The sequence below is a fragment of the Mytilus edulis genome, chromosome 1 (genome assembly GCF_963676685.1).
Source record: "Mytilus edulis chromosome 1, xbMytEdul2.2, whole genome shotgun sequence".
Classification (NCBI taxonomy): domain Eukaryota; kingdom Metazoa; phylum Mollusca; class Bivalvia; order Mytilida; family Mytilidae; genus Mytilus; species Mytilus edulis.
Window position 1 is genome coordinate 36,836,113 of NC_092344.1, and position 21,791 is coordinate 36,857,903.

The window sequence follows — 21,791 nt, forward strand, 5'->3', positions numbered from 1 at the left end:
TGGTTTGTATTAGCTTAAGACCCTTCAAACATAAATGTGATAGATATATTAAAGACTGTTTTACAAAAGGATGGAACTGTTTTACTTTCAAAGTCGTATTATAGTGATATCTGTTATGTACAGATTTTGACTCTCACCTGATAATTTCTTATTTTACACATGCTTTTCAAACTTCATGTTCAAACATACACAAGTTTCTTAATTGTTTTTTAAGTGAATAAAACTTATTTTAACAATCATGAAGCTTTCGAGAATCATTTACAAGCAGTTTTAGCTTCTGTTTGATGATGGAATACAGGTTTTTCTAAGAAAATAACGCAAACGACCGAAAGGTATTTGAAATTACCAGAGTTTCATTAGACCTTTTCTTGTCGTTACAAAAAGTTTTTTTACCTAAAATTTCGTGGGGAGAAGGGGGTGCAGACTATGTACCAGTGCAAACTATACAAGCCTTTCTACTGTATGTTTTCTGGTCTTGTGTATCAGTTCATCTGTCCTTTCGTATATCACTTTGTTCGTTCGTCCATCTGTCCCACTTCAGGTTACCGTTTTTAGTCAAGGTAATTTTTGATGAAGTTGAAGTGCAATCAACTTGAAACTTATTTCAAGAGTTCCCAATGATATGATCTTTCTAATTTTAATGCCAAATTAGAGTTTTTACTCAAATTTTACGTTCCACTGAACATAGAAAATGATAGTGCAATTGGACATCCCTGTACTATGACCTCATTCTTGTTCTTTTAGATCCAATTTGAGATTTCTATTATTCTTTGAGCTGGCGTAAAGGTGTCATGTTTATAAGTTTTTGTTACTTTAATCTGACAATGTCATCCATTAAGCCATGATTATTAGACGATTATTTTTCAATATAAAGAGGCACTTGATCATATAAAAAACATATTTTACACTAACAGATTTTCCTCTTTGATTTTGTTTTGAGTACATATATAAACCCATATATATAACCCATATATATATGTATCTTTATATTTCAGTATTCCCCGATTTAAACAGAGGGTATCTATCTACACACCAGAGTATGGTAATATGCATGCTTTACTGGACGCTGTCAAGGTTGCTGACTCCCTATTGTGTCTTTTGTCAACAGATGGTGGTATAGATGATTTTGGAGATTATTGTCTGACTTGCTTATGTGCTCAAGGCATACCCGCTGTGAACTTTGGTGTCCAGGTTAGTATTAATAACTGACTTAAAAAGTTGTTTCTTTCATGAAGATTAACTTCCCTTTAATTTTGCTTTATAAAAAAATGATACTACAAAGAGCCTCTAGTTTTTTATTGACATTCAATGTGGGATATTACTTGTCAAGAAATAAACATTTATGATGTGTCTTGTGCAAAAAATGTACACAAAATTGTATAACAGTCTCATTAAAAAATGTTAGTTATGAGTACATATACCTTTAATTTCAGGGATTGAAATTGATACCACATAAAAAACAAAGTGATGTAAAGAAATCAATACAAAAAAGAATAGATAAGAGGTAAGTGGTAGAATAATTTTTTTCAAGGTCAAATCCTGACATTTTGTAAGAGAAATCCATTCATATAGAGATTTGCATTTACAGCCGATCACTGGTAATAGTTAAAAATGGTACTTGAACAAAATGAAATGGTTATAATTGCATTATATGAGAGATTACAGAACAATTTCTAGAAACAATAAAATCAGTGAACCCTTAAAAGAACAAAGTTGAAAAAGCTTTGATATTTTTAGTTAATTTATGCTGTATAAAGTTTATACTTTTAGATATGGAATGGATTTTTATTTTGTCTTAAAGAAAGACACTTCTCTATTAACTGCAACAATATCCAAACAAAGTCTTTATGATGTTTCTTGTATTCCAATTGCTCATTGAAAAACGTTTGAAGGCAACTGGTTGAAGGATATCATATATAATATTTTTATAGAAAACTAGAATGTTAAAATTGAAATTACATATGACGAGAGCAGATGTTGGACCACAAGGGTGACATGATATTGCTTTTGGAAGCTAGCAGGAAAAACAAATTATAAATTTTGACAAAAATACCTATAACAGTAAGATTTAATTTATGAAAAATATTTCTTTCATAAATAACAAAAATACTGGTAATTAAAAGTTTCTTAACTTATAGATTTCCTGGAGATAAGTACCATTCAATTGACAGTACTCAGGATGCATTGCTGATGTTACGATTAATTACCAATCAGAAGTTACGTCCTATTTTCAATAGAGAATATCGTCCACATTTGCTTGCAGAGGATATTCAGTTTGAGTTGCCTAATGAAGAGGTCAGTATATATTTATGGAGATAATTGTGTATTTTTGGGCATTGAATGAATATTTCTTGTATAATGTATACTTTAGATCAGTTTAAACATAATAAGTTATAACAATAAATGAATTCTAGATGTATTTTTCTTTATATTTTTCATTATTTAGGTTAGATTTATAATAAAAGGAATTGTATATGTATTTCTGTGATCCTGTCGTAAGCAACAGGGGTGTTATCAGTGTTGCCTTAGACCTCTGTCTAGCTTCTCCTCTGTCACATTTTCGTTACTGCCTGTAACTCGTGCAAATTTTTATGAAACTCATACACTGCAAATGCAATGCAAGAATAAAAAATTGCAGACATAATACAAATTTGAACAATGAGTCACTTACTGTTCTAGAGTTAGGTCCCTTTATAACTTGGAAAAAAGCGATTTTTTTTGTGTGTCCACACTCTAAAAGTTTCCTCATTCAAATTTTATGGAACTCATACACAATGACAAAAACCATAACAAGCAGACAAAGTTCGAAATTTGGGTTGTGAGTCATTTACTGATTTAGAGTTATGCCCCTTTTTAATTTGGAAAATTGTAATGCTTCAGTTGAGGTATTCCTGTCCTTAGACACATTCTTCTTTCATTGATTGATTTATGATATGTTTGTAAGAATTTGCATGTTTTTCTTTTTCAGAGTGAGGTAGGAACATTGAAAGTAAGTGGATATTTGAGATGTCAGAATCTGTCTGTAAACAGTCTAGTCCACATACCAGGCTGGGGCGACTTCCAGATGTTACAGATAGATGCTGCTAAAGATCCATACACACAAAATCAGAAAACTAGAGGAATAGCTGGTCAGGTAAGGTCTTTGTTGGTTTTGGCTTCCGTACTCAAAAAAAAATTACACATACAGTTTAAATTAGTTTTATTTTGCTTATATTAAACAGAAATATGCACCACTCTCAGTTTGATTTTATATATAATGTGAACATAGTAGCAAATGTTACCTAAGATGAAAGAATCTAATTCACTTCATGTTTAAAGTTAAAGTGAAAATATGTAATAAGAAAAAGGCAAAAAGTGAATTTAGGTTTATTTCAATGCATAAGTGTAATTTCTGTTAAATACTAAACTAATTAAAAAAACCATTTTAAGTGGCTGTAAGTTTTAAGGATAGTTACTCAATACTGTGTAACATCATTGGATTCAGATTAAATGATTTACATGGGCCATAATGAGACAAACTGCTATGTTTTTAGGATACAGAAATGTCAGAATCAGAAGGCTATGTGACTGTGTTAGATAAAGTAAATCCTTCACAACAAGAGTCATTAGAAAGTGAAAATGTCCCTGACCCCATGGAAGGAGAACAAACATGGCCGACAGACGAAGAATTAGCTGAAGGTATGTTTTATATGAATATATAGTCTTGTATTTTAGTTAGCTATAATGTTGAAGTAAAATGAAAATAAAAAATACAGAAATTCTAATTACGTACCTCTCTGAAAAAAAGTTATAAAAAAATTACCAAGAGTATAAGACTTGAATAAATACTGCTTTCATTATTTCTGAAATATTTTACATTAGAGTAAGAGATTCATATGGATTGAATACACTTGTTTTTTAGCTGATAAGAATGCAAAGAAGAAGGTTGTAAAGAAAGTCCCTAAAGGTACCTCAGAATATCAGGCTTCATGGATTGTCGATAGTGATGATGATAATGATGTAAGTTTCTTTATATATCTGAAAGACTACTGTGGATTCATTTATTTTTCGTGGGTACCAATTTTCTTGGATTCAAGAAAACTTCCAATTTCATGGATACTTTGATTTGTGGTTTTGCCAAAGTCTGCATATATTTAGAAAATTTATATTTCGTTGAATTTTAAAATTTGTGGTTCCCCAATGCACAAGTAAATCCACAAAAAATTGGTACCCAACGAATAATAATGAATCCACAGGTATATAATTTTTTATTGGAAGATTATAACTTCCTGGTATATTGTAAATATATAACTTTAGAACTTGTCTCATAGTGGAGTCTGTTTGGACTTGCCTACAATCCTGTCTGATAATGGAACAAATTTTATTTAAAACTTAGGTTATAAGACAGCCATGTTCTTCCCATGTCAAAGAACCAAAATTTAACTCTCTATGAGAAGGCTTAAGTTTTGTTTTGATAAGCTGTTTTGGTTTTCTGTTTTTATTAATAATGAAAATTCCATTCCTTGTGTAAATAATTGACTTGAGATTGTCCCAGTAATGACTAATGATTCAACCAGGCATATATCTTGTTAATGAAATATCAAGTTCCCTAAAAAAAAGGTGAGGGGTCTATTGGTGTTTTTTTTTGTCTTTTGAAGATAGAATTTTAATTAACAATCTGAGATACCACTAAAAATGCTATAGCCTTATCATCTAATTTTGAAGATGGACGATAATATTATTATCAAACAAAACAGTATTAATATAAAAAGGTAAATATTTCTTTTAGTCACAGTTAGATGAAGAAAGCGATGAAGATGATGATGAAATGCAAGGAGTCGATGATGTTGAATCAGCTGACAATGAAAGTGACAATGAAGAATTTGAGACTGTAAGTAGGATACAATAAACAATGAAACCTGTTTAAACCGAACATCTTTGGGACTTTAGATTTTGTTTGGTTTTTGACAATGTTCGTTTTTATCAGGTTCACAATGCATACTATTTGATGTGATGGTGCTTAAGAACATGTTTGGTTTATACTGGTTTTCAATTTATATAGGGTTTGGTTTAGCCAGGTTTCACTGTATAATAAAACATTTGATACTATATCTCTTAGATTCTGTTATTTGTATAAAAAATATTAGTAAAAGTTTAAACATGTGTCACTGTATCTTGAGGCTGATTATTCAACACTAGTAGAAGATTTGTTTCATACAAGAGATAATTAATACCCTGAAATATATGGACAAAATCTTAGTTTCAATTTAGTGTATAGTCTTATATATAAAAATTGTTTTTTCTCTTTAAATTGAACACCCCTTGTAGTTCAGTGCTGAATCTTCCATCACCAATACAAGAATAAGTGTTGCATGCATTGTTAAATACTGAAAATTTAATAATTTGTGGTAAAACTTAACTATCCCGGTACATACATATATCAATTCAGCTCAGGGATGAAACTTACGGATTGTTATTTAACACAGTTATAATGTGTGTGACTTGCATGGTAGAAATAATAATTTTTCGTGGGGTTAAAATTTCATTGTTTTGTCTCTTTATAAGGTTTCATGGGGATTTAATTTCTTGGTTTTCATCTGATAGAAGAGATATTATATGTAGGTTAAATTTTTGTGGGGGTTTTAATTTCGTGGATATATTCTTTCCACGAAATAAATGAAATTAAATCCTCCACAAAAAGATCTGCTTATACAGTAGTTAGTTTAGATTGAACAGTCCTAGCGATGACCCTTTGTGATGGCTTCAATCACTATTCTCTTTACAAAATGTGAATGCGAAAACTCCGAGTTGAAACCTTTATTATTCTTATTTACAGTTGACTGTGACAGAGGCTGATGAAGATACTCGCTATGATGAGACAATGGATTTAGATGAAGAGAAAAATATGTAAGAATAATGATTTATTTATAAAATTGTATACTCTACTGTAAATTCAAAAATAATTGCTTGCATTTATTATTGCAGTATTTTAACAAAGGACAATTTTTTCTTATATTCTTGTTACTTTAATGAAAAAGTCGAGTAGAGTCATCAACACTTATAAAAAGAAAACTCAAGATGTTTCAAAAGCTTTTAACCATTTATTTCTTTACCTATTTTTACTAAGCTAAAGGGGCACTAGCTACGAGATATATAAAAATTCAAAAGTATAATTTTTTTTGTTCAATCATTAATGAAAGTGAAATAGTGAAATAATAAGTTGCTTTTATCAGCTAAAATGGTTCAATTTTATCAAACTAAGCTAATAAACATTGATAATGACTTATTCACTTGCAAGAGAACAATTCGACCTCATTATATCCGTCTTCATGTGAACTCCAATTGAACCCCGTAGAAAGAGATAGAATAATGCATGCATTGTCTGTGTACAGGTATTTAAAGGAAAAGAATGTCAACATTGAAAGTGAAACTAGGTTAATAATTTGATTAACTGATTCGATCCACACAAAATCATTCTTATAAAGGTAAAAACGACGATAAACGTAAATTTTTAATCTACAATGCAAAATTTAACATACCTATAAAAATACAATTGCACGAGTTGCTTAAGCTATTCATATCTATGTTTATGCTTACATCGCTTATATCATCCTAGAAGGTCAACTCGATAGTTAACTAGATGGCGTCTTGGCTAAAATTCACACGAAATGAAGCTACATCTTATTGAGACCATGTCCTGTAAATTGTTTATTTTATACTTTTGATAGTTTGGAAAAATGTTTTACATTGTTATAAATAAAATATGAGAATTTGAGTCAAATCGGTGAACATGAATTTGGCAGCTAGTACCCCTTTAAGTAAAAAATTCTGACTTCAATATAATCCCTTGATTATTATTTTAAAAATCATGTTTAATGCCTTTTATATTTAAGATTAAAAAAAAATCATTTCTAATTGTACTTTAAATTTAAGGTTAAAAAAGATAAAGGAAGAGAGATTACATGTAATGTTCCCGGATGAAGTAGATACCCCAATGGAAAGGACCGCTAGGGAAAGATTTACTCGGTATCGTGGATTGAAAAGTTTCAGAACTTCCCCTTGGGATCCAAAGGAAAACTTACCATTAGATTATGCCAGGATTTTCCAGTTTGCAAATTTCCGTCAGACTAAGAAACGTGTGATGAATATTGAATCTGATGGTGGTGCTTTGGTGAGCTATGATTAAGTGTTGTGGATAAAAAAAATATGTGTAAAAAAAGAAGATGTGGTATGACGTAAATATAGGTCACCTTATGGTCTTCAACAATGAGAAAATCCATGTTTAGTGAGTTATAGAAGGCCCTGACAGGAAAAATGTTAAAGAATTTAAATGAGAAAACCAATGGCCTGATTTTATACATTTTGTTGAAGAATTTGTAAAAAAAACACTGCATTATTGTTTTCTAATCAATGTAAATTTGTCAATTTTTTAATATCGATGGAAAAGGAAATGTCCAGATAATAAATATGTTATGCATTTCTATAAGAAAATTGGAATTGGGAGAAAGAAAATCAAAGAAAACAGACAAAAGGGAGATGGGAGGGAGGAGCCCCTCTCTCTGACACACTGCTGTTTTTTCAAAACCATTTGAATTTTATAGAGCATTATTGTTATATTTTAAGATGACTAAGTTCACAATTATTTTTCTTTTTTTAGCCTGGATGGTACATCACAGTTCATATTGCAAATGTCCCTAAAGAATTTATGGGTAAGCATGAATGAAATAAATTACAAAATTTGTCTATTATGTTGCAAATAGTAGGAGAAAAATCTGCTAAATCCCTCCTTATCACTGGGGTAAGTGTGATCTCTGTAACTGCAGTTACGTATATCCAAAGATGGCGGACGATGTTTCTGGTCAATTTTTCTTTTGTCAATTCTGTAATAATAATGTATTATGCTTCGGTATTTCGTGTCTTTTTTAACGTAATACTAAATTTGAAACTGAAATACTAAATGTTTTATTCATAATTTAACCGCTAAAATGGAGAAAACAGCCATCTTAAATATCGTGATGATATGGGTAACTGAAGTAAATAAATGGTCAATGATATACGTAACTGGAAATATTGATATCAGTAACTGATTTTATATCTACACAATTCAATCATGATTGAAATGAAATAAATGTCTCCGGTTATTTAAAGTGTGATAAATATGAATCAGAATTGGTCTTCGAAGTCTTTAAAATTATTTTGTGAAAATATTGATCAGGCTACCAATTCTGTATTTCTATGCATAGGGAGGTAGAGAACGGAGATTTTGAAGCTTATTACAGATGAAATATAAAGAAAAATTGAGAACGGACAGTCCTTTAGCAAATGAAAAAAATCTAAAACCTCAAATTGATAACAACTGTATTCTTGATTTGGTACAAGCATTTCCTTATGTAGAAAATGATAGATTGAACCTGGCTGTATAGATAGCTAAGCCTCTCAGAGCTTGTATCAGAGTCACACAGAATTCTATTATATTAAAAAAACAATTATTGGACAAAGCAAACAGACATGATAGATCAAAATATCAAAATTTGGGGTACAATGTATCACAGTCAACATTATTTTAACATCTGAATCCCTATAAAACAAAATTAAAAACTATTTTAACAGAGAAACACACTTTAAGGGTAAAGTTCATAAGCCAAACTTGAAGGCAAAAGTACAAAATGACCATAGCACCATGGCTGTATGTATGAATACTGAGTAACCCCCAAAAAAATATTCAAACAGTAACATAGAGTAAAGGTTAACAATATACAAAGACAAAACCAAATAGCACAATATCACGTACAGCAGATTATAATCAACAAGTACCTAAACACTACATTTCAAGACCGCCAAAAGTGACTGGAGATTGGAAAAAAGGTCACCATTTGACTACCTCTCTAAAAACCATAGCAAAAGTAGGGCGTACATTTTGCTGTGCTGGATGTACAAGTACAAGTTAAATCAGTTGCCTCGTGTAAAGAGAATTCCGTGTTTTTTTTACGTTAATAACTCTTGTAACAACTCTTGGACAGGGGGTCAATAGATGGCATGTAACTTTTTCTTGTCCTGAACATATATATAATAATAGGAAGATGTGGTACAAGTGTCAATGAGACAACTCTCTACAAGAGACGACATAGAAATTAAAATTTAAAGGTCACCATTCAGCCTTTAACAGTGAGCAATGCCAATACCCCAGAGTCTGCTATTAAAGGCCCAAAAATACAAATGTAACACAATTTGAACAAGTCAACTTATGGCCTTATTTAGGTACAAAAAAAATAACGAAAAACAAATATGTAACACAGCAACAAACGACAACCACTGAATTGCAGGCTCCCGTGATATGGGTCAGGCCTAGCAAATACATAATGTAGCAATGTTAAACATGTTAGCTGGCGTTCAACTCCCCCATAACCTTGGAGAGTGGTGTTACAGTACAACTTAAAAGCAGATTTAAAACTCAGTTGAAAAGGCTTAACTCATCAGGTGGACACAAATAAAGATAAAGTTTACACAAACAAAGTGAAGGTGGGAGGGTACTTGTATATCCCTAAAACAATCAGACACTAAATACAGATCTGAGAGTAATCGCCAATTAAAACTAATTAAAAAAATTATGCATTTTATCCTAAGTTATCCGTTATTACACATCCAACATCCAAAGGATTTAGTGTGAAGACATGATAAACAGTGGATTTTTTCTAATGATGACAGATGTTATAACATTGTGGGCATATAATTTGACGAATTTATGAGTTTTATTTCCGAAAAAAATGATGATCGGAACAATTAAATCAAGCAGAAACAATGTAACTTAACAGTTACTGATATCCTTCTTTAAACATTTATTACAGTTACGAATATCAGTCTACACAGTTACCCATATCCTTGCAATTTTTTTAAATGACGATTTCTCCATTTAGCGGTTGAACTATGAAAGGAAGCTTTGTATTTCAGTTTCAAACTTAGTAATTCTTTAAATAAGACATTAAATACCGAAGAATATCAGTCTACACAGTTACCCATATCCTTGCGATTTTTTGAAATGACGATTTCTCCATTTAGCGGTTGAACTATGAAAGGAAGCTTTGTATTTCAGTTTCAAACTTAGTAATTCTTTAAATAAGACATTAAATACCGAAGAATAATACAGAATTATTACAGAATTGACAAAAGAAATATTGACCAGAAACATTGTCCGCCATCTTCAGATATACGTAACTGCAGTTACAGAGATCACATTTACCCCAGTGCTTATGGATATTGCTATGACAAAGTACAGTACTAAATTCAGTATTGAAATGAGGTTAAATACTTTAGAAAATAATAGATTTGTTTTAAAAGTTATCAATTACATTCTTTCTGATAATTTTGGTTTAAAAAGAATATTTATCATTGAATTAACTGATAATTGTATTTTTATGCCCCATCCATAGTTTTTAAATGCCATGTTCAGAATTTTTTAATTTAATTTTCTGCATGAATATTTCTGAACATTTCAGAATCCTACAAACCAGGGAACCCTGTGGTAGTATTTGGTCTGTTAAAACATGAACAGAAAATCTCTGTTTTAAACTTCATGATCAAGAAGAACAGTTTTTACACTAAACCAATTAAGTCTAAGGAAAGACTGATCTTTCATGTTGGTTATAGGAGGTTCACTGCATGTCCTGTGTTTTCACAACATACAAATGGTTCAAAACACAAGGTAAGCTAAATAGGACTCCAGATCAGGAGGTTCTTAGTGATATTCAAAATCTGTGTATAGAATTTGAATAGTTATAAGTCTTGCTAATTATTTTAAAATACCATTTTGATATACATGTATTTTAAAACTTTCAAGGTTTAATTTGAATGCCTTTACAAATTTTCACTGTTTGTCTAGTCTGAAGGCAGTTTAGTGCTTTACATATTATACAAACTTTTGTCTGCTCTGTATATGAAAATAAGAAGATGTGGTATGTTTGATTGCCAATGAAACAACTCTCAATTAGAGACCAAAATGACACAGAAATTGACAACTATAGGTCACTGTACGGCTATTAACAATGAGCAAAGACCAAACTGCATAGTCAGCTTTAAAAGACTCCAAAATGAAAATTTAAAACAATTGTATGTTAACTTCTAGATGTGTTTTTGGTTTAATGTCAATGTGTAGCTGTTTCATTGGTATTTAATCACCAAGATAAAAAAAAAACATAATCCTTTACACTTTATAATGTGTCACATGTTATTAGTTTATTTTACAAATATTAAAAAAAAGATGGCATCAATGCAAAATCAATATCAATTACAACTCTGCAAATTGAATACTTTATTTAGTGGAATGTGACGCTAACCAGAATGTATGTTGAGAACACTGCAGTCTTATGATTCTCTATAAGTAAATGAAGACATTTATTGAAATACATTAAATAAATGGTAAATAATGGTTTTCTGTATTCTTTAGTTGGACAGATTTTTGCCAGCAGATACAGTTACTATGGCAACAGTATATGCACCAACCATGTTTCCTCCAGCATCAGTTTTGGTGTTTAAAGAAACTTATTCAGGTATGAAGTTAACCCATGATTAACTTTTTATGCCCTGGCCTTAGTGGAGGGGGCATTAAGTTTTACCCTTGTCCCTCTACATACGTCTGTCTGTATGTCCTAAAGTTGGTTTCTGTTCTCTTACTTTAGTTTGCTTAAACCAAATGTCATGAAACTTATACAAAATGCTTATTACCACAAAACACATTTTGGTGGAGTTCCTTCAACCATTCTAGAGTTATGCCCCTTTACAAATGGAATTTTTTTTTTCTTTTACGTTCTCAACTTCAGTTTGCTTCAGCCAAATACTATGAAACTATACACAGTGCTTATAACCACAAAACACATATCAAGTTTGAATTTGGTGGTGTCACTTTAACCATTCTAGAGTTATGCCCCTGTACAAATGGATAAATTGTTTCCTTTCTCTAACTTGAGTTTGCTTCAACCATATGTTATGAGACTTATACACCATACTTGTTACCACAAAACTAGGATCAAATACAAATTTGGGTAGCGATAATTTTAACTTCCCTTTATATGATATATGCAAGTGGGGGCATCATCTGTGTCCTATGGACACATTCCCCATTTATTTTAATATGAATAGGTCAATAATGATAATTAATTGAATACTTGAAATTTTTGTACAAAAAAAATACTGATGCTTTACATTTGCATGTACAAATGTATATTGCAGTTTTGTGTAAAGGAAGATATAAAATATGATACACAATAGTTCTATTTATTCATTTACAGCTTTTGCAATAACAAAATCCTTTTTGAACAACACTTTAAACCCCTGTTGTTGGATGTCAGTATGAAATACTACGGAAATCCAGTATTTAGAATTTTGAATAATATATTCTATTTAAACAGGTGAACATGAACTGGTAGCCACTGGTTCTCTGCACTCAGTTAATCCTAACAGAATTGTAACCAAAAGAACTGTCTTATCTGGATTACCATTTAAAATCAACAAGAGATCTGCAGTTGTCAGATTTATGTTTTTTAACCGAGGTAAGTGCTGAGTAGCAATTATCATCAAAACATATTTGAGATGATTAATTCATTAAATTCTCAAGTGGATACAGTTTTAAAGAAAAGAAAAATAAGAAAATCTCTAGATGATGAATGTTTATATTAGAGCATTCAAAATCTCAATCTGAAAATCTAAACCGAATCATTGGTCTTTTGTAAGTACGTCTTGATAAATTCACCTAATCAGAAAATCCATCATTTGGCATGACTTCAAGATTGTGATTAAATCTGTAATCCTCCCATGTTAATGCATCAATATTAAAAATATTAATGGTCTAGTTATTGCTTTAAACTGACATGCATTGACAATAATTGAAAACCTTATCAAATACATTACCGGTAACCAGGAAATGAATATTTTGACAAGGTACTGACAATAATTGAAAACCTTATCAAATACATTAACCAGGAAATTGAACATTTTGACAAGGTAGAAATAGTGTAGACACTGAAGGTGTCTGTGGAACTGGATTTTCATATATTGCTTAAAAGGGAACCAGCAAAACAGATATCAATGGACTGTCTTTAATGCTTCTTCATACATATTGAGCTTAAAAAAATAAATTAAAATCTGTAAAATCTTAAAATTTAGTCAATAGAGGATGGGGAGGACAGGGGTAAGGGAGACAGGGAGAAAGGGGGTAGGAGAAAGGAGAAAAAGTTGGAGAAAGGAGAAAAAATAAAATATCTCTCCTTTTAAAAAATGATCTAATATTTCAAGAAAAAAATATCTTAAAAGGAGATGTTTTATTCTAATGGGAGAAAGGAGAACGGGGGTAGGAGAAAGGAGAAGAGGGGTGGGAAAAGGGAGAAGGGTACCCCCTGTCCTCCCCCTCATAGAGTATGAGAAACACAAATTATAAATTTTAGTCAATAGAGAAAGAGAAACACAAATTATAAATTTTAGTCAATAGAGAATGAGAAACACAAATAATAAATTTTAGTCAATAGAGAATGAGAAACACAAATAATAAATTTTAGTCAATAGAGAATGAGAAACACAAATAATAAATTTTAGTCAATAGAGAATGAGAAACACAAATGATAAATTTTAGTCAATAGAGAATGAGAAACACAAATGATAAATTTTAGTCAATAGAGAATGAGAAACACAAATGATAAATTTTAGTCAATAGAGAAAGAGAAACACAAATAATAAATTTTAGTCAATAGAGAATGAGAAACACAAATGATAAATTTTAGTCAATAGAGAATGAGAAACACAAATGATAAATTTTAGTCAATAGAGAATGAGAAACACAAATATTAAATTTTAGTCAATAGAGAAAGAGAAACACAAATGATAAATTTTAGTCAATAGAGAAAGAGAAACACAAATTATAAATTTTAGTCAATAGAGAATGAGAAACACAAATAATAAATTTAAGTCAATAGAGAATGAGAAACTAGAGAATGAGAAACACAAATAATAAATTTTAGTCAATAGAGAATGAGAAACACAAATATTAAATTTTAGTCAATAGAGAAAGAGAAACACAAATGATAAATTTTAGTCAATAGAGAAAGAGAAACACAAATTATAAATTTTAGTCAATAGAGAATGAGAAACACAAATAATAAATTTTAGTCAATAGAGAATGAGAAACTAGAGAATGAGAAACACAAATAATAAATTTTAGTCAATAGAGAATGAGAAACACAAATTATAAATTTTAGTCAATAGAGAAAGAGAAACACAAATAATAAATTTTAGTCAATAGAGAATGAGAAACACAAATATTAAATTTTAGTCAATAGAGAAAGAGAAACACAAATGATAAATTTTAGTCAATAGAGAAAGAGAAACACAAATTATAAATTTTAGTCAATAGAGAATGAGAAACACAAATAATAAATTTAAGTCAATAGAGAATGAGAAACTAGAGAATGAGAAACACAAATAATAAATTTTAGTCAATAGAGAATGAGAAACACAAATATTAAATTTTAGTCAATAGAGAAAGAGAAACACAAATGATAAATTTTAGTCAATAGAGAAAGAGAAACACAAATTATAAATTTTAGTCAATAGAGAATGAGAAACACAAATAATAAATTTTAGTCAATAGAGAATGAGAAACTAGAGAATGAGAAACACAAATAATAAATTTTAGTCAATAGAGAATGAGAAACACAAATAATAAATTTTAGTCAATAGAGAAAGAGAAACACAAATTATAAATTTTAGTCAATAGAGAAAGAGAAACACAAATAATAAATTTTAGTCAATAGAGAAAGAGAAACACAAATAATAAATTTTAGTCAATAGAGAATGAGAAACACAAATAATAAATTTTAGTCAATAGAGAAAGAGAAACACAAATAATAAATTTTAGTCAATAGAGAATGAGAAACACAAATTATAAATTTTAGTCAATAGAGAAAGAGAAACACAAATGATAAATTTTAGTCAATAGAGAAAGAGAAACACAAATAATAAATTTTAGTCAATAGAGAAAGAGAAACACAAATGATAAATTTTAGTCAATAGAGAAAGAGAAACACAAATGATAAATTTTAGTCAATAGAGAAAGAGAAACACAAATAATAAATTTTAGTCAATAGAGAAAGAGAAACACAAATGATAAATTTTAGTCAATAGAGAAAGAGAAACACAAATTATAAATTTTAGTCAATAGAGAATGAGAAACACAAATGATAAATTTTAGTCAATAGAGAATGAGAAACACAAATGATAAATTTTAGTCAATAGAGAAAGAGAAACACAAATGATAAATTTTAGTCAATAGAGAAAGAGAAACACAAATGATAAATTTTAGTCAATAGAGAATGAGAAACACAAATGATAAATTTTAGTCAATAGAGAATGAGAAACTAGAGAATGAGAAACACAAATGATAAATTTTAGTCAATAGAGAATGAGAAACACAAATGATAAATTTTAGTCAATAGAGAATGAGAAACACAAATATTAAATTTTAGTCAATAGAGAATGAGAAACACAAATGATAAATTTTAGTCAATAGAGAATGAGAAACACAAATGATAAATTTTAGTCAATAGAGAATGAGAAACACAAATGATAAATTTTAGTCAATAGAGAATGAGAAACTAGAGAATGAGAAACACAAATGATAAATTTTAGTCAATAGAGAATGAGAAACACAAATGATAAATTTTAGTCAATAGAGAATGAGAAACACAAATATTAAATTTTAGTCAATAGAGAATGAGAAACACAAATGATAAATTTTAGTCAATAGAGAATGAGAAACACAAATGATAAATTTTAGTCAATAGAGAATGAGAAACACAAATGATAAATTTTAGTCAATAGAGAATGAGAAACTAGAGAATGAGAAACACAAATGATAAATTTTAGTCAATAGAGAAAGAGAAACACAAATAATAAATTTTAGTCAATAGAGAAAGAGAAACACAAATGATAAATTTTAGTCAATAGAGAAAGAGAAACACAAATTATAAATTTTAGTCAATAGAGAAAGAGAAACTAGAGAATGAGAAACACAAATGATAAATTTTAGTCAATAGAGAATGAGAAACACAAATAATAAATTTTAGTCAATAGAGAAAGAGAAACACAAATAATAAATTTTAGTCAATAGAGAATGAGAAACACAAATTATAAATTTTAGTCAATAGAGAAAGAGAAACACAAATGATAAATTTTAGTCAATAGAGAAAGAGAAACACAAATAATAAATTTTAGTCAATAGAGAAAGAGAAACACAAATGATAAATTTTAGTCAATAGAGAAAGAGAAACACAAATGATAAATTTTAGTCAATAGAGAAAGAGAAACACAAATAATAAATTTTAGTCAATAGAGAAAGAGAAACACAAATGATAAATTTTAGTCAATAGAGAAAGAGAAACACAAATTATAAATTTTAGTCAATAGAGAATGAGAAACACAAATGATAAATTTTAGTCAATAGAGAATGAGAAACACAAATGATAAATTTTAGTCAATAGAGAAAGAGAAACACAAATGATAAATTTTAGTCAATAGAGAAAGAGAAACACAAATGATAAATTTTAGTCAATAGAGAATGAGAAACACAAATGATAAATTTTAGTCAATAGAGAATGAGAAACACAAATGATAAATTTTAGTCAATAGAGAATGAGAAACTAGAGAATGAGAAACACAAATGATAAATTTTAGTCAATAGAGAATGAGAAACACAAATGATAAATTTTAGTCAATAGAGAAAGAGAAACACAAATGATAAATTTTAGTCAATAGAGAATGAGAAACACAAATGATAAATTTTAGTCAATAGAGAATGAGAAACACAAATGATAAATTTTAGTCAATAGAGAATGAGAAACTAGAGAATGAGAAACACAAATGATAAATTTTAGTCAATAGAGAAAGAGAAACACAAATAATAAATTTTAGTCAATAGAGAAAGAGAAACACAAATGATAAATTTTAGTCAATAGAGAAAGAGAAACACAAATTATAAATTTTAGTCAATAGAGAAAGAGAAACTAGAGAATGAGAAACACAAATGATAAATTTTAGTCAATAGAGAATGAGAAACACAAATGATAAATTTTAGTCAATAGAGAAAGAGAAACACAAATGATAAATTTTAGTCAATAGAGAAAGAGAAACACAAATGATCAATTTTAGTCAATAGAGAATGAGAAACACAAATGATAAATTTTAGTCAATAGAGAATGAGAAACACAAATGATAAATTTTAGTCAATAGAGAATGAGAAACACAAATATTAAATTTTAGTCAATAGAGAAAGAGAAACACAAATGATAAATTTTAGTCAATAGAGAATGAGAAACACAAATATTAAATTTTAGTCAATAGAGAATGAGAAACACAAATAATAAATTTTAGTCAATAGAGAATGAGAAACACAAATAATAAATTTTAGTCAATAGAGAAAGAGAAACACAAATGATAAATTTTAGTCAATAGAGAATGAGAAACACAAATGATAAATTTTAGTCAATAGAGAATGAGAAACACAAATGATAAATTTTAGTCAATAGAGAATGAGAAACACAAATAATAAATTTACAGTTATCCTGATGATTTGAAATCAGCAGATTAAATAAATGTCAATCCTACTTGTAAACAATTACTTCCATGACAAAACATGCAGGATTCCCATTCATTAGTCTATATTAATAAGAAGTTATGTTTTTTACTGCTGATATTTCCCATATCTTTGTTTAAAATTCTGTATAACTTCACTTATTCTTGTTTTTTGTAAACTTTGACCTTCTAGGCTTGAAATTGATTATGGTTTATGCTATTGTCATGACCATTTATTATAAAAGTCTTGATGTACATTATGTATTGTAGATTTACAGTACATTCATAGAAAGGTACATCTTGTATATAAGTTATTTACTAACTTTAAAACATTTTGTATTTCAGAGGACATAGATTGGTTTAAACCTGTAGAATTGAGAACTAAATGGGGGAAAAGAGGACACATAAAAGAACCCTTAGGTAAATAATTTAACTATTCTATTTATAAATGTCTCATATGTAAATAGTTAAAGCAGTGCCAAAGAAGTAGTTATTCTAATATAAGTTTGATAGAAAATTTGTGGTCAAGGTGCCTGTCCGCCCTGTTGCAAATACTGTTACTGTACATTCAGCACTAAAATGTCAGCTAATAGGAAGTCAATGAATTGCATAATATCACACCTAGGCAACTTCAAACAGGAAGGAATTTTTAACCGAGAAAACTGTTGGATATATTTATAATTCATATTCTGCTGTCATTATTCTTTTGGTTATGATAATACTCATAAGACTACAATTTAAGAGGCTGTCCAAGTAAATATCAGGCAAATTCTATAGTATGGGTGGCACAACATAATTTTTTTCCCACTGAATTTTTGGTTCCAATGCAATGTTTATATCATACAAAGAATATATATTTCAAAGATATTTTTGAATCAACAGTGGATGGCTCAGGAAATGATTTTAAAGTTCACTAACAACGCAACAAAATTTTGTACAAAATGAAGAGTTATCTCCCCTTTTTAATGAATTTTCAGTGCTTTCTATGTATTTATTTTTCTTTATTTGTTGCAGTTAATAAAAAAAAACAAAATTTAACTTTGAGAAAGAATGAATTTGTGGTATGAAATAGATGAAAAAATTTTGAAAACAAAATATGTCATGTGCCATCCACTGCCTGATTTTTCTATGGACACCCTCTTAAATACAGTGTTCTGTTTGCAAACTAAGGACGTCACTACTTTGCATATAATCAGATATGAATTTGCCAGGGATGAGGTATAATGGTAGGTTAACAATTAGAAGGTGCAACATTTTTGTTGTAATCAAGGATTTATAACTAACACTCTAAATATATGTCCTTGTCATAATATTGCCTAACAATAAATTCAATCTGGTCAGTCATAGTGCATAATCCAAACTGATTTTCTTATTATTGTGCAACCAACTCACACGATCAAAAACTATTCATTATGACTGAGGAACTGGTCAATCAGGAGATGGAAACAAGACTTCAGAAAACTAAACATACCCATAGATTAGAAGTCTGATTTATATTAAAAAAAACCAAGAATGTGTCCTCAGTACACGAATGCCCCACTCGCACTATCATTTTCCATGTTCAGTGGACCGTGAAATTGGGGTAAAAACTCTAATTTGGCATTAAAATTAGAAAGATCATATCATAGGGAACATGTGTACTAAGTTTGAAGTCGATTGGACTTCAACTTCATCAAAAACTACCTTGACCAAAAACTTTAACCTGGAGCGGGACAGACGGACGAACAGACAGACAGACGGACGGACGGACAAACAGACGTACGGACGCACAGACCAGAAAACATAATGCCCCTCTACTATCGTAGGTGGGGCATAAAAATTGATGATATGAGAGTTACCTTTAAAAAGCTGTTAGTCTTACTTACATTCATGTTAAAGAAGCAGCCGAAAATATAGGTTGATTTTGCCTCTGATATACAAAAATGTTAATGTTATTATAAATTGGCACCACCTACGATAGTAGAGGGGCATTATGTTTTTTCGTCTGTTCGTTCGTTTGTTTGTTCATCCGTTCGTCCTTCCATTCATCCTGCTTCAGGTTAAAGTTTTTGGTCAAGGTAGTTTTTGATGAAGTTGTAGTCCAATCAACTTGTAACTTAGTACACATGTTTCCTATGATATGACCTTTCTAATTTTAATGCCAAATTAGAGTTTTTACCCCAATTTCACTTTCCACTGAACATAAAAAATGATAGTGCGAGTGGGGCATCCGTGTACTTGGGACACATTTTTGTTAAACCTTGTATTTATTTCACTTTCCAGGTACCCATGGACATATGAAATGTGTATTTGATGGACAGTTAAAATCTCAAGACACTGTGTTAATGAACTTATACAAACGGGTGTTCCCAAAATGGACTTACAACCCACATGTAAATGCCCCTCCTGTTATAAATGAGTTCAGTCTAGATACAATGGAAACAGAAGAAGACGAGGAAGAAGAGGGCACTGCTTACCAAATGTTTGAATAAAAATATTTTAATCGATTAATTGTTCTTCTATATCTTCTGTCCATTCTTTATTTGAAATGTAGGTTTGACCAATATTCTATTTGAATATCACATCAATCCTCTTTTTTTTTTACTGTCCTGGGCAAAAGGTCCAGTGTGAGCTATTCACATCACTTGGCATCCATATCTGTTGGCTGTAAAATTTTACAAAAATCTTCTTCCTTGAAACTGCTGTGTCAATTGAAGTCAAATTTGGACACAATCATCCTTGTGGTTATAGATAATATTAAAGGCAAAGTGTTTAAAGAGAACTGTTCTGCGCTAGGTTCAGCCATTACATATAAGATATACAACTAACTTATTTCCACCCATTGCAAAATCACTGACAAAATGTCAACTATGTCAAGTACAATAGAAGGAATGTTCTGTTCCTACAATAATCTCAACAGTGGTATCTAGTTTTATAAATATTTTAAATGATTCTTCCTTACAACAAAACCAACCAAGGCTAAAAATTTTAAATTATGGTGAAACCAATAGTCTTTTTGAAATGGCGTACATACAGAGATTTTCTTGCAGCTTCAGCACATTCAGAATATCAAAATTTAACAACTGTCCATTTTAAAGTAAATTATCAGATGACTCGTTATAAAAATTGTTGCCGTAAACATGGTAAAATGCTATTTTTATACGCCCGTCAAAATTTTGATGGGACGTATTATGATATACAAATGTCCGGTGTCCGTCCGTCCGTCCGTCCGTCCGTCCGTCTGTCTGGCGTAAACATGTCACACCATAACTTGAGAACGACTTATCCAAATTTCATGAAACTTTGTATAGTTGTTTCTTATGATGGTCAAATGATCTGTATACTTTTTGGTGAAAATAAGATTTAAACTTTTTGAGTTACGGCACTTTGTAACTAAAACAGGGGTGTGTTTTTTATACGACCGCAAAAACTTTAATTTTTTGGTCGTATATTGCTATCACGTTGGCGTCGTCATCGTCGTCGTCCGAATACTTTTAGTTTTCACACTCTAACTTTAGTAAAAGTGAATAGAAATCAATGAAATTTTAACACAAGGTTTATGACCACAAAAGGAAGGTTTGGATTGATTTGGGAGTTTTGGTCCCAACATTTTAGGAATTAGGGGCCAAAAAGGGCCCAAATAAGCATTTTCTTGGTTTTCGCACTATAACTTTAGTTTAAGTGAATAGAAATCTATGAGATTTTGACTCAAGGTTTATGACCACAAAAGGACGGTTGGGATTGATTTTGGGAGTTTTGGTTCCAACAGTTTAGGAATTAAGGGCCAAAAAATGGCCCAAATAAGCATTATTCTTGGTTTTCGCACAATAACTTTAGTATAAGTAAATAGAAATCTATGAAATTTAAACACAAGGTTTATGACCATAAAAGGAAGGTTGGGTTTGATTTTGGGAGTTTTAGTCCCAACAGTTTAGGAATAAGGGGCCCAAAGGGTCCAAAATTGAACTTTGTGTGATTTCATTAAAAATTGAATAATTGGGGTTCTTTGATATGCCGAATCTAACTATGTATGTAGATTCTTAATTTTTGGTCCCGTTTTCAAATTGGTCTACATTAAGGTCCAAAGGGTCCAAAATTAAACTTTTTTTGTTTGATTTTAACAAAAATTGAATCCTTGGGGTTCTTTGATATGCTGAATTTAAAAATGTACTTAGATTTTTAATTATTGGCCTAGTTTTCAAGTTGGTCCAAATGGGGGTCCA

At 30.0% G+C, this 21,791-nt stretch overlaps 1 protein-coding gene across 1 annotated transcript in view; it reads left to right on the top strand.

Moving 5' to 3' along the window:
• Positions 1-20,075, top strand: part of LOC139512090 (pre-rRNA-processing protein TSR1 homolog) — a 33,532-nt gene extending 13,457 nt beyond the window's left edge. The window contains exons 5-19 of the mRNA XM_071299478.1: positions 996-1,191; positions 1,434-1,504; positions 2,139-2,295; positions 2,969-3,133; positions 3,534-3,678; positions 3,902-3,999; positions 4,769-4,870; positions 5,816-5,886; positions 6,913-7,150; positions 7,637-7,688; positions 10,473-10,678; positions 11,420-11,522; positions 12,381-12,521; positions 17,935-18,009; positions 19,852-20,075. Coding sequence (XP_071155579.1) covers positions 996-1,191; positions 1,434-1,504; positions 2,139-2,295; positions 2,969-3,133; positions 3,534-3,678; positions 3,902-3,999; positions 4,769-4,870; positions 5,816-5,886; positions 6,913-7,150; positions 7,637-7,688; positions 10,473-10,678; positions 11,420-11,522; positions 12,381-12,521; positions 17,935-18,009; positions 19,852-20,060 — 2,029 coding nt within the window. The 3' untranslated portion in view covers positions 20,061-20,075. The remainder of the gene's footprint in view (positions 1-995; positions 1,192-1,433; positions 1,505-2,138; positions 2,296-2,968; positions 3,134-3,533; positions 3,679-3,901; positions 4,000-4,768; positions 4,871-5,815; positions 5,887-6,912; positions 7,151-7,636; positions 7,689-10,472; positions 10,679-11,419; positions 11,523-12,380; positions 12,522-17,934; positions 18,010-19,851) is intronic.
• The last annotated feature ends 1,716 nt before the right edge of the window (positions 20,076-21,791 follow it).